The sequence below is a fragment of the Dermacentor andersoni genome, chromosome 9 (assembly GCF_023375885.2).
Source record: "Dermacentor andersoni chromosome 9, qqDerAnde1_hic_scaffold, whole genome shotgun sequence".
Lineage (NCBI taxonomy): Eukaryota > Metazoa > Arthropoda > Arachnida > Ixodida > Ixodidae > Dermacentor > Dermacentor andersoni.
Genome location: NC_092822.1, coordinates 46,956,465 through 46,968,535, shown reverse-complemented (window position 1 = coordinate 46,968,535; position 12,071 = coordinate 46,956,465). Strand labels below are relative to the sequence as shown.

At 45.4% G+C, this 12,071-nt stretch overlaps 1 protein-coding gene across 1 annotated transcript; it reads right to left on the bottom strand.

Moving 5' to 3' along the window:
• Positions 1–1,651: 1,651 nt before the first annotated feature.
• On the bottom strand, positions 1,652–11,467 carry LOC140213373 (nucleolar protein 6-like). The gene is made up of 8 exons (XM_072284622.1): positions 10,984–11,467; positions 9,771–9,934; positions 8,545–8,697; positions 6,498–6,595; positions 4,927–5,141; positions 3,413–3,592; positions 2,657–2,758; positions 1,652–1,873 (listed from the first exon to the last, which is right to left on the bottom strand). The coding sequence occupies exons 1-8, from the start codon at positions 11,125–11,127 to the stop codon at positions 1,733–1,735; spliced, it is 1,197 nt and encodes a 398-aa protein (XP_072140723.1). The 5' UTR covers positions 11,128–11,467; the 3' UTR covers positions 1,652–1,732.
• Between the last annotated feature and the right edge of the window lie 604 nt (positions 11,468–12,071).

Here is a 12,071-nt window from a genome sequence, read left to right as displayed (position 1 = left end):
GTTTTATTGCGATAGCAATTATATGGACACTCTACGTGCATTTCTGCCATCGCCATGAGGTTCCGTATGAAGTCCAAGGGCAATAAAATCATTGCCGCACGCCGTATGCTGTATGTGCGAGTGAAAGCGTGCGAGGGTGAGCCAGCGAACAAGACTCAATCTCGCGTGTGCGAGCGAGGAAGGCGGGCCAGAAGCGTGCCCTCTTCTGTGATGTGCGAGACACGGGGGTGAAGCGAGGGAGGCGGGTGTTGTTCTCCGGCGGCGGCTGCTTATGGCGTGGTCGTGCGGGCATTGTATCTTCATAGCGATCTGCGATGTTTGCAGAGTGTGTAGTGCTGGTAGCTTTGTATGCGCTGTACTTTCGACGTTTAATTCACTCTGAAGCAAGAGATGCACGAAGGTCAATTCGATTGCTGCTGCTGCTGCTGCTGCTGCTGCCGCGATTCCTCACTCCAGCACTTTGACAGCATTTCCATGCACATCGAGCGAGATGTGTTCATGTTTACCTGTGCACGTGTGACGCCGTGCTTGTTAATTTAGTTAAAACACGTTGGCGGGCTAGTTGGCAGGCTAGTCATTCAGTTGCACTAACACATATTTTTTAATCTAGTTAGTATGCTTTTCCTCCCCACGTGTAGGGTAGCCAACTGGGCACATCCTTGGTTGACCTCCCTACCTTTCCCTCTGTTTTTTTCTCTCTCTCTCTAGTTAGTACGCGAATGTTTACGAGTTTATAAGGCTGATAAAACTACTATCCTTATTTCGTACAGCTATTTACTAATTTACTATCATGATCGGTGCTTCGCCTTTTGGGAGAAACTACAACTTTTTCTGAAGTTCAGCTGCCTTCAGATGGATTTGGTGTACCTGGGTATCTTGTAACCACTTCTAGAAAAAATATCAGTTAGGTCACTTGTAGATGTTGCATGAGCAAGAAACTAGTATTAAATAATAGCTCGTCATGCCGAAAACACATAGCAGTAGTAAACAATAAGCATATAATCAAAAACGAGTTTCATTAACCGTAAACAAGATGGGATGTGAGTATATGTTGCTTCCGCATTCTGCTGCGCTACCACAAAGTGCCATCTAACTTAACTGCCGCGACCTCCACCAGATGGCAAGGAGTGCCCGGGTTTGGCAGTGGCACAGTCTTGACAGACCTGATACGCGCGTGTGAAGCTCGTCACGGCAGGCTCCGCAGGACATCAATCAGCATTTGGAGGCCCTGGAGCAGAACACAACTGACCAACACAGATGTTTGGCTGCCAACACTTCTGAAGAATACAACAAACATCTCCTACGTTGCAGGGCGGCCAAGGATACCTGATGGGGGGTCGGCATAATTGTACATGAAATAAGATGTGAAAAAGACACTTAATTAGGCAGATAATCAACATTTCATCATCACACCATTTGAACCACCACGCACGTCGGCCTTGTCTGTTTTTGCGTTGACACTTGGTTGAACCGTTCTTTTCTTTGTCAAATGGTGAAGGTGAACCCCTGGGATTAAAATATTCCCAGATGGTCAAAATAATTTCGAGCCCCCCACTATGGCATTCCTCATAGCACATCATGCTCTGGGATGCTTAATTCCATAATTTGATTTGATTGTGGTTCTGCTATGATGGAAGCAGCAACACGAAGCCTTGTTGCACAGAATTTATTTATTTACACAGTGCCCTGTTTGATAATTAAAAATACAAATAAGTCCTATGCACACTGCTGCCTAGATGGTCCACTTTGTGGACCTTGCCTCGACAGACTCGACCAGGCCCTTTCCCAGGATGCTGAAGTCCTCCAAGATGGCCTCCACGTTGGGCACCATCATGTTGTTACCCTTCAGCATGTAGCCTCCGATATGGGACACCTGCATTCACCAAAATGTTTAATTGGTAAGCATCTTCTACAGAAGACTCGAGGAACAAGATAAGAATCACCGACAAAGTATTTCCTGTTCTGCATGTTTTACTCATTTATTTATCCACGTACCATTATGAATGGGCATTACGTAGGGGGAAAGGAGCAGGAATTATCTCTTTGCAGTTATTCTGGTCAGATGCCTCATGCATTTTTGAAAACAAGCAGGAAGAGCTCTTGTGAGAAGGAATGTATAGTAAGTGAACAATTTCAGAACGTTTTCTTTGTTCCTCAGGCTCTTGTACAGTTTACCACCAACGTCACATAGTGGGCAGCCAAAACGGGAACTGTTGTGTCTAGGGTTCAAATTGTTGCTTTCTTCAGTGCTTTCAAAGATGTTTGCTGGCTGTCTGAAGGCAGAACCTATTTCTCCTCGGAAATAAAATATCAGATTCAATAAGCTCGCATGCTCTCTTCGTAGAATGCAAGCGGCGAGAACGCCACCATCCTTGGTGCTTTGCAGCATGAAAAAGCATGTATGAATTCCTTAAAGTGGTGCCAATAAAATGCATTGTCATTGTATGCACATGCCGTGAAGCACAATTATCAATAATTGAAGAAATTTCCAAAAGCTGCCGCGACAAACACAGGAAAATCTAGCGCGGGCATGTGTCAGGCGCTTACTGACATCTGACCGAAACCAATATTTTTGCTTCCCAGGAGGCCACCAACACGTGACCGCAAAGGGTTACTAATTAAGCCTTCGGTGACTGTGGCCATAAGAGCAGCTTACCTTCAGTGGCTGTGGTACAAAGGCATTTGGCTTCCACAGGACGGCCACTAGGTTGCCCCCGTAACGGTCGTAGAAGAAGAGGGCCAGTTGTCCATATGCATCCTGGAATCAATGCAGTGATTGCTCTTATTTCTGTGACACTCCATCACACGCACTTCACAAGTCAAACATCTGGGCTCATGAATTTTACCACAATGCACATGGCTCGGTAATATGAAGCAGCCTGTTGGCCACTGAGGCTATCAGTGCAGAATCCATTGCAACAATCCACACACTGGAGACGCCACTCCACTTTTGTACTTCAGTTAAACGATCCTTTGACGAAATCAAAAGTGCCGCTGCCAAAGTGACAGCTAATTCTCTACATGCAAGAATTCCTCAGGACACGCTTAATTCTCACAGCACACAGATGCGTTGGTGCCAGTAATGAAGAGAGAACAGTTATTGAAACTGTGAGCCGATTAATATTATCCGAGTACAACTTACCACAAAAATTTGCCAGACACAAAACTTGTAAAAAAATCTGAAGTCCTGCAGAGCCTAGACACATAGCCACGAATCCAAAGTTTTCATCTATAGAAGTTTTTACGAACTGCACAGTAAGTTATTAAATTAGGAGTGTTATGCTTTAGCAGAGCAGAAATTTGTATTTGTCTCTTGAACCCTCCGACCCGTAAACTTTTCAGGCTTATTGTACGTGGCTCACAACACGCACTGCGAGTCGCACTGGCAGTAGAACAGTACTAGCACACATACCTCGAGAGCCCGTACGTAGCGGGACACAATGTCAAAAGCAACGACTGGCAGGACATCGCCCTTGAACGGCCTCAGGGCAGACTTGAAGGTGCAGTCAACAGCCATGTGAGAGGTGGGCACTCGCTTCTCGTCCAGGTGGATGATCACATCGTATGGTTCGAGAGGCGGCCGAAAGATTTGCTGCGCCAGGGATTAGAATGAATTAAAAGCATGCTGTATCTCAACGCAGAAATGTAGCTCTGTTTGGGAGCCATTGAAATGATTAGGACAAAATCTGCAGCGTTTTAGAAGGTTAGAGCACATCCCATAAACGAAAGGAGTCAGAGCTACAGGCAAAGGCAGGTTTCAAACTCTGCAGTCGCTTTGAAAGCTACTAAGATCAACGTATGCAAGCATCAGATGGAGGTGTGCTGGAATAAAATCTCAAAAGAAAATCTTGACCATGCCGATGGTAAAAGTAGACTACATGGGCATCAGTAGCAGACACAGAGGTGTCCACCTGGCGGCTGGAGTTTTCCAGATGCATGATGAGGCGGCACAGTGTCGGTACTTGAGCTGATCACGTTGGGTAGCCATAAGCACCAGAAGGGCCCCCGTGACAGTGCCCCCTTTTTGCTTTTATAATGCTTCACTGCATGGCAAGCATGCTTCACCGCAGTACAGTCTGTATACTTTGCCATATAACATGACTGTACTGCAGCAAAGCTGACTTAGAAAACCTGACAAAAGCGGAAATTTGGGGTGAGTTCGAATACTTTGAATAGTAAATGTGTCTTTCGAATCGAATACCAACCAATTCAAATCGAATATTTGAAGTTTCGAATATTTTCACACCGCTATTCAAAAGGCAAATACACTTATGTTTGAGTGCTCATAAGCCCGTATGGGCAGTGTGAGTTATAGATCAAATGCAGGTGGGTGATATCCTAGGTGAAATTACGAGGGAGCGAAGTACAGCAGGTTGAATAGTCCACAGAAGAGATGATCAGTGGTCTATTCATGTAGCAGAGCAGATGCCAAGGGAAGAGCAATGCAACAGAGGGCAGCAGGGCGACTATATGGAGCGTTCAGATAAGGAAATCTACAGGTGCAGTGAGGACTCGGCTTATAGTTGGATGTTTGACAGAGGCCCCTATCCAGCCGTGGTTTTAAAAGTAGGCTGAGGAGGATGGAGTTAATGAAACCCAGTAGGTAAAAAATCATCTTGCATTGCGGCGCTACGGTGTTGCCTATAGCAAAGGTGAACACACTGGGGACATAATTCGACCGGCCAGAGCTAATCAACTGCGAGGAGGGCGTGGCGGTGCAAGCAGACCTCCGAGCAGTTGGGGGGAACACCGAGAGATGGCACAAGTGTTGTGCAAGGGTTGCTGAACGGAGCACGACATGGCAGCACGATGCGCAGTGTGTTGTGCAGTGATGGGCTGCACAGTGCTAGGAGCTCACTAATAAAAGAGTGGCAATCAAAGTGTAGGCTCGTCGTTGATCCTAAGACAACGATCACCGATTCTCACCCTGACATCGGCTTCGATGGGGCACAGGACTTGCCCCTCCAGCACACGAAGCGACTCCCTCGCCAGGGCCGTCAGGCGTCGCATTATTTGTCCTGTCGGGGAGTGCCGCGTCCATAGCGATGGATGCCGCCCATCCAGAGGAGTCGCAATGAACATCGGGGGCAACGTTGACCTCTGGTTGACAAAGGTAGAGTGCAACTCCGCCACCTGGTCCTCTGCGTCACCACAGCAAATATGTGCATAGTGTAACGCCTTGCGAGTCAACATCCCCAGCACAAGCTCCGCATCACGGGGAGCTAAGCCAGAATTTTTTTATTGGTTGCCAGCGTTACAAAGCCACAGGAACTATTGTTGAAAAGGACAGATTGCCTGGGCACTTGCAAAGCGCCCTGTCTACAAGCCTGCCCCAGTATTTTGTTTCTTAAATAGATGCATTGAACAATAGGTGGCTTAGCGCAGATTAATGATTCAAATAGCTAGTGCAATGCGCCAAGATCACTAAGAATTAAAAACGTTTGAACATACACTGTACTTAAAACTAAACGTTTTACTCAAGAAAGCAGTTCATATAGATTCTTTTAAAAAATCTGAAAATTTGCATAGACTACTCAAAAAGAATGCTTCACACTTCAGCAATTCCATGGCTCTAAACGTATTTATCAAGACAGTGGCCAGAAGAAATGCAAAGCTCCTGATAGCTATACAGCTGCCAAGACCCGTTTATTATGAATGGTGACCTTCATGTGAAGGTACTTAATGGAAGTGCATTCCCTTTTCCTTTACTGCCTTTCAGCTGTTGATTCTTTTGCTCTCAGCATTGGCAAATGGTACTGCATTAATACTCTAGACAGTTGCTATCAAGTCTAGGTTATGTGACCATAAGAACTCATGCGAACAAGACGAAACATGGCCAGCAAAAGAAGGTCAACCAGTGGAGCAGCGAATACATAGCATGGCGGTCTTTAATATTGGCAGTCCCTTTCATTGTCCTTTACTGTCTTCCAATTATTCGACAATATAAAAATAAAGAAGAAAGCAATTTCTTCGGGAAATTATAATTAAATTTTACATGCATATGCAAAGAGATGTGTAGACTGCATGTATCTGGGTCTTATTATAATTTCGGCAATTTTGGCTATGTGCATTATAGGAAACCTCTTGACAATGCTCTCAAATGGCAGTAGAAATTAAAATTTTTTTAGCTTCATTGGAATGTGTGCTCTATGCAAAATAATGTGGGCTATTTTATAACACTTTCTTAGTCACAATACAAAGCTCCAAACATGCACAACAGGCGATAGTTTGTCCGCTTTCAGGTGCACAGACAAATAACTAAACAAGATTTTGATAAACTAAAGACCTATCTAAAAATGGGAGATTAAATTCTATAAAATGCATAAATTTCAGCCAGCTAGCTTTCTGTTCTTAATGAACACAGATCTCCAAGGTGTATCTCCATTTGAAAACTTTGACCCCAAATTCACTTCTTGACTTCAGTTCAAAGTTACTTTTGTTTTACCATAGCTTTGCATGTTCTAGTGGAACAAACAATGCAGCAGTTTATCACTTACTAGTGAACTTGTCAGCCAGGTTGAGGATGAGTGGCTGCCTCACCCAGTCGTGGTTTGCGAGGAGAGCGAGAAAACGCTGAAAGCCCAGTCTTGCCGAGCTGCACGAGATCAAAGGCAGATGACACATTCAGTGTCTGCTCTCATTCACCAACAAAAACACAAAAGCGTTACAAAGGACATCCACAGGAAGGGTCTCAAATAAGTGCAGTCAGTGACAATGCAAGTAACCAAAAAGACAATCCCTTATGTCTATCAATAACACAGACGCAGGCTTTGCGGCATCTCAGCTTTAAACAGAATGTGTCACAGTCGGGCATTAAACAGCCAAGAAGAGTAGGCATTGCATCATGGCATGGATGCTGAAAAGAAAACTCGCTACACAAACCGCATGCTTGAAGTGCACGCAGATGGTGCCAGTGGGTCGCACGTCTTGAAAGCGACGGGGTCCTCACTGTTGTAGCATGCATGCCAAAGCGTACTAGCAGAAGGCAATTGCAACTGATTGACGTGGCGGTGACGAAATACAAACACACGTACGCACTACAACCTGGAAACTGAGCGACAGATTGGCTAGCCCACATAAAACAAAACCAGGAACACACATGTTTATGCTGTGGGAGCAAGGCGTGTGACTGGGCTAGTTGGCAAATCATTTTGTTTTTAAATGCGGCAGCTTATGTGTTCGTTTCTTTTGTTCGTCCTTTGTCCACTGGTGTGCTGCGTTTTTAACAATTTTACGAGAGGATGAAAGAATGATGATGATGGTGGTGCTGAATGCACGCCAGTTGCTTCCGAGGCGCATTTGTCGCTGCACTATAGATCAGTCACTGACTGTCCCAAGCCAATGGGCAAAACACAGCAGCAGGTGATATTTTACCCCATATTTTCTCCAAGGCATGGTTTGAAATGGGAGCGGCTCCCTACCGTCAAATGTCAGCAATCTCCTGATACTCGAGTTTGACGGAAAACAGTCTACGTAGTGAAGCAAAAGGAAGGTGCTGGCCAAAATTTTTAATAACTACGATGTATAGGTGGGTCACATGTTTCGAGAAAGAATCGCGGCCTGTAAAGTGCATGTAAAGGACCCTACCAAGCTTCATCCAGGTGCGACATATACAATATCCCTAGCAAGGATTTCCTAGCCTATCTGTGCAATATCCATAGGGATATTGCTAGGGATGTGATAGGGCTAGGGATAGCAATATCCCTAGCCTACATCGGTGAATTTGGAAACTTCAATTAACAAACGAAATGGCACCAGTTGACGTGGCAAAGGCAAACTTGTCATCCAATGCACAGGGCCATGCATGACGAAAAGACTGGCAATATCACTGACTGGGGCGCAGCTGCTATTGTCGCCAGAGAAAAATCCCTATCTACGCACTTACTGCTAAGGTCATTCTACATCCAGTCAACACGACAAGTGATTAACAGGACATGAGGCAATTTATCAGACACCTACCCCATGCTCACTGCGTCATCATTCCGGTACATACATACAGTCATACTTTGATGCATGAACATGGATATAACTAAGCAAATATAAAAAAATTTTTACCAATATCAGTGTGGTAAATATATGCTTAACAAATATCAGATATAACGAAGGCATTTTCACGTCACATTCCACTTCGTTATAACGAGAATCAACTGTATAAGCAAGAACTGTGCATCTTCGTTGTTATTGTGAATAAGAGGCCTGTAGTGACCTCGGAACATATTTTTTTATGCGAACAGATTTCTCTGGCTTTTTGGCAGTTTTTGTGGTTGGTCGGTGGTCGACAACAGGTGGCTGGTCGGACTCTGCAAGGAAAATGTTCAGTCTCTCTCTATTGTTCTCTAACTGCCATGCGCTCATTTGTTTGTTTGTTTGGGCTATTCACTTACACTGACAACAATCGCCAATGATTTCTTCTTTCTTAATTATTTGTTTCTCATTTCAGCAAGTGTTCTTATTCCGGCAAGTGATGCTCAATGGCCTTAAAAGCATGCTAGTCATTGCATTTGTGTTAAATACCAGAAGCACGATTTAGGAGCCACGACTCACTTGGGTACCACGTAGGGCGCAGGGGAGACGTAGGCAGCAGCGGCGAGCAGTTCGACACATTCGTCCGACACGTGGTTGCTGAGCAGGTGCGAAGCCACCCAGCGTTTGGCCAGTCGGCACGCAGCACTGAACGTGCTGTGCTGTTGCTGGAGCCTGCAAAAAAAAAAAAAAAAAAAGACCACAGACAGCGCTCGAACGTCTGCGAGACCGTCAACTTGCCAGGAGTGGACAACAGTATAAAAAAACCTCGGCCGAAGCAATTTCAGGAGGTCGAGAAACAGTCAACTCGATGAAAGCCTGTTCCTGCGAAATGCAAATTAAATTGCTGGTTTCAACGTTGTGAATTTGAACAGTGGGTTATCAGGGACGCCACAGTGAAGGGCCTCGAAGTGATTACGAACACCTGCGGTTCTTTAATATGCACCTAAATCTGAGTACACAAGCGTTCTTGCATTTCGCCCATGCGGAAATGCAGCCTGGAAGGGTCAAGCCTGTGGCCTTGTGCAAAAATTAGGTGTGTGGGCTTGCCGTTAATGTCGGGACTTTGCAACTTTGAATTAAACTGACGAGTTTGTACTCCGCCAGGCAGTAATTCACTGTAGTTGGTAGCGTAGCTCGATCTGAGTGCTATTTACAGGCCTACGTAATAGGCTAGTACACATACAAGTTGGTGCTTGCATTGCAACATGTTGAGTAATATGGCCCCTCCACATGCCTTTATCACACATGTGCACGGTCAGTGCAAAAGTAAAAAACTCCAGCATATGATTATGAGGCACACTGTAGTGGGGGACTCCAGATTTATTTTGACCACCTGCAGTTCTTTAACGTGAACTTAAATTTACGCACACGAGCCTTTTTGCATTTTGCCCCCATCAAAATGCAGCCGAGGTGGCTGGGAAATAAACAACAGACCCCTTAGCATTTTTCAAGCCCCTACTGGCCATTTCTTGAACGAAAGATTTCAGTTCATTTTGCTTCAAGGCATAGCTGTACACCTGAAGAACATTCACCTGAAGTATTCCTGAACATTCACCTACCTGAAGTACACCTGAATTATTCTTACAAAACAAAATTTTGAAAACAGGAGTTCTGGAAGACTACACAACCAGTCTAAACTAATTTATGGGCACCCCACAGCATCCTTTAAAGGAGCCTCGGGACACTATTTTCAGAATTGATTTACTAACTAAAACGTTGCTGAGCTCAATGTGCCGCCGACTCACCCGTGCAGTGTGCTGGTGAGGCCAGGCAAGATCTCGGTTTCAAATTCAATCTTGGTGCTGAGCTCGGTGTCCCTGACCTTGACGGCGCCATTTGGCGCGACAGTCTGCCGCGCTAGACCAATCTCCTTGTGGGCGGCGATGCGCACTCGAAACACGAAGCCCCCCTGAAACACGAGAAACAGCAGAGGCAACCATCTGAATTTGCAGCAATGAAGCATTATGCAGCTACAATGATCAGAGCGCCCGAATAGCAAAACTGTCTAATCAAATAAAATATGATAAAATCAAATCACTGCCATACGGTGTTTGTTTTTATTCTTTACTTTTTCAGTTTGTAAACCGAACTAATGTCATCTTGCACAGTTATGAGTTGAATAACAGAGCTAGTTAATTCATATTTTACTTAGACAATTCGTACAACTCTATGGTATAGCCTTTTCATTCAAGCACATGTCACCAGTCTAGCACCATCGCCATTTCAGTGTACATAAACATGCCCAATTTCCATCTCATCGCCGAAGTTCGAGTCCTCGCGTTTCTCTTCTACTTGTTTGGGGAGCAGTACTGCTGGATGCGCAGTCATAGCACAATGCTAAATGCAGCTCTTGCGCCCCTTCGGGACACCCGTTAATCACAGTTCGTCGTGATCCAAGTTCTAGTTTGCCACTGCTGCGTGCCCTATTCGCTAACTACTAATCATAAAATGGCGATGTGTAAAGAGGAGGAGAATGGGACACCATGGAAAGTAGAGGGGAGCTTCAACATGCAAGGCTGGGGAGAGGGTGGGATTCCTTAGGAGAAAACGAAATTAAATGGTGGAGAAGCTGGCCTTAAGATATTCCCGGCAGCACAGCACATACTGCCGTGAAGTTGTACTATTTCAAGGTGAAATTCATGTCTCGCATTGCCGAGAACCCATACTTCAAGGCAAAATTCGCACACAACTTGCACCCCAACATTACTGTTACATTTCTTGCATTTTTCTTGCGAGTTATACATGCAGAAATATGATTCTTTCTCTTTTTCTTTTCTATTAAGGCATATGCTCTCCCCCTAAACGAAGAAAATGCATGCCCACATGCAAGATAGATGACGAGTACTGTTTGGAGACAGGAAAAGCCCCAAAGGTGCAAAGTTTTCTTGGAATGTAAGCACCAGTTGCCCGCGATGGTCGGAGCAGTTTCTCATCCACAATTTCGGACAGCCCACATGCCTTGAAGACGTCGACGTACTCCGGGTGCGCAGCCGTGATCAAGCGCTCGTTGTCGCGAAGGAGTCGAGCTAGGGTCAGGTGGAACGCAGCCTTCACCCGGCGCAGGGCTTCCAGGTCGTCGGGCCACTTGCCAGTGGCTTCCATGTGAACCACGACTGCAGAGATTTCGGGAAAAGTTGGTAGGTTACATTAAAGTCCATCAAACCTGTTAACACTGGTAAAGCGTTCCTTTAAAATTCTATCTAAGTTTCTCTGGTGGGAAAAGGTTGATAATAAAGTCATACCCACATACATTGAATTCTGAAAGAAAGAAAAAAATAAGGAGTGGGAATTCGATAGACTTGAACCTCGTTATAACGAAACGGGATATAACGAAAAGAATGCAATTCCCTTGAAATCCCCATAGAGATGATTATGTTTAATACCTCATTTTAATGAAGTAATATTGTTCTGCCAACGAATATAAGGAGCTTTCTTCTCTGAAACCAAAAATACTGACCTTTGTGCACCAAGCATATTGCTTTCCGTGGTGTTCTACACTCGTTCAGTGCGTCAGTTCAACATTCCCACGGCAAATAACACTGATGAGCAACACTAATGTTTCTCACCGCTGCCCGTTGCCGCGTGCACAAGCAGAACTTCCTTCTTATCGCACCTCTCTCTTGCTGCGGCACATAGCTGACAAAGCCAGGCCCTGCCTAACAGCGCCACACCACATATTGATGATGCTGCTTGCACACAGCGTACTAAAACCAGATCCTCCACTTCTCTCTCTCTCTCACTGTGGCGTGCTGACACAGCTAGGTGTGGCCTCCGAGACTGCGTGAAACCGGCAGACGCCTGCCAAGCCAAGCCACCGCGCTCACACAGCGGAGCCACGGCAGCTGCAGGGCCATGAGAGAGTAGCGAATCGGACAGCTTCGCTTTTTACAGGCCGAATGCGTCCACATATATGCCTGCATTTCTGGTGCTGTGCCGAGCTCTGTCAGCTGTATACACTTCGACAGGTTCGCAAAATCTCGCAAAAGTAAAAATATCTCCCAAAATCAGGGAAGTCGCCCGAGAATACAGCCCCAGCTGCGCAGTCG

What these genes read in the sequence shown, in the direction of transcription:
- LOC140213373 (XM_072284622.1), bottom strand. Translation starts at nt 11,127, where the DNA reads ATGGAAGCCACTGGCAAGTGGCCCGACGACCTGGAAGCCCTGCGCCGG. An exon ending in CTCACCAGCACACTGCACGG is followed by an intron (nt 8,698 to 9,770) that starts GTGAGTCGGCGG and finishes TTTTTTTTGCAG; the next exon opens with GCTCCAGCAACAGCACAGCA. An exon ending in GCTACGTACGGGCTCTCGAG is followed by an intron (nt 2,759 to 3,412) that starts GTATGTGTGCTA and finishes CATTGATTCCAG; the next exon opens with GATGCATATGGACAACTGGC.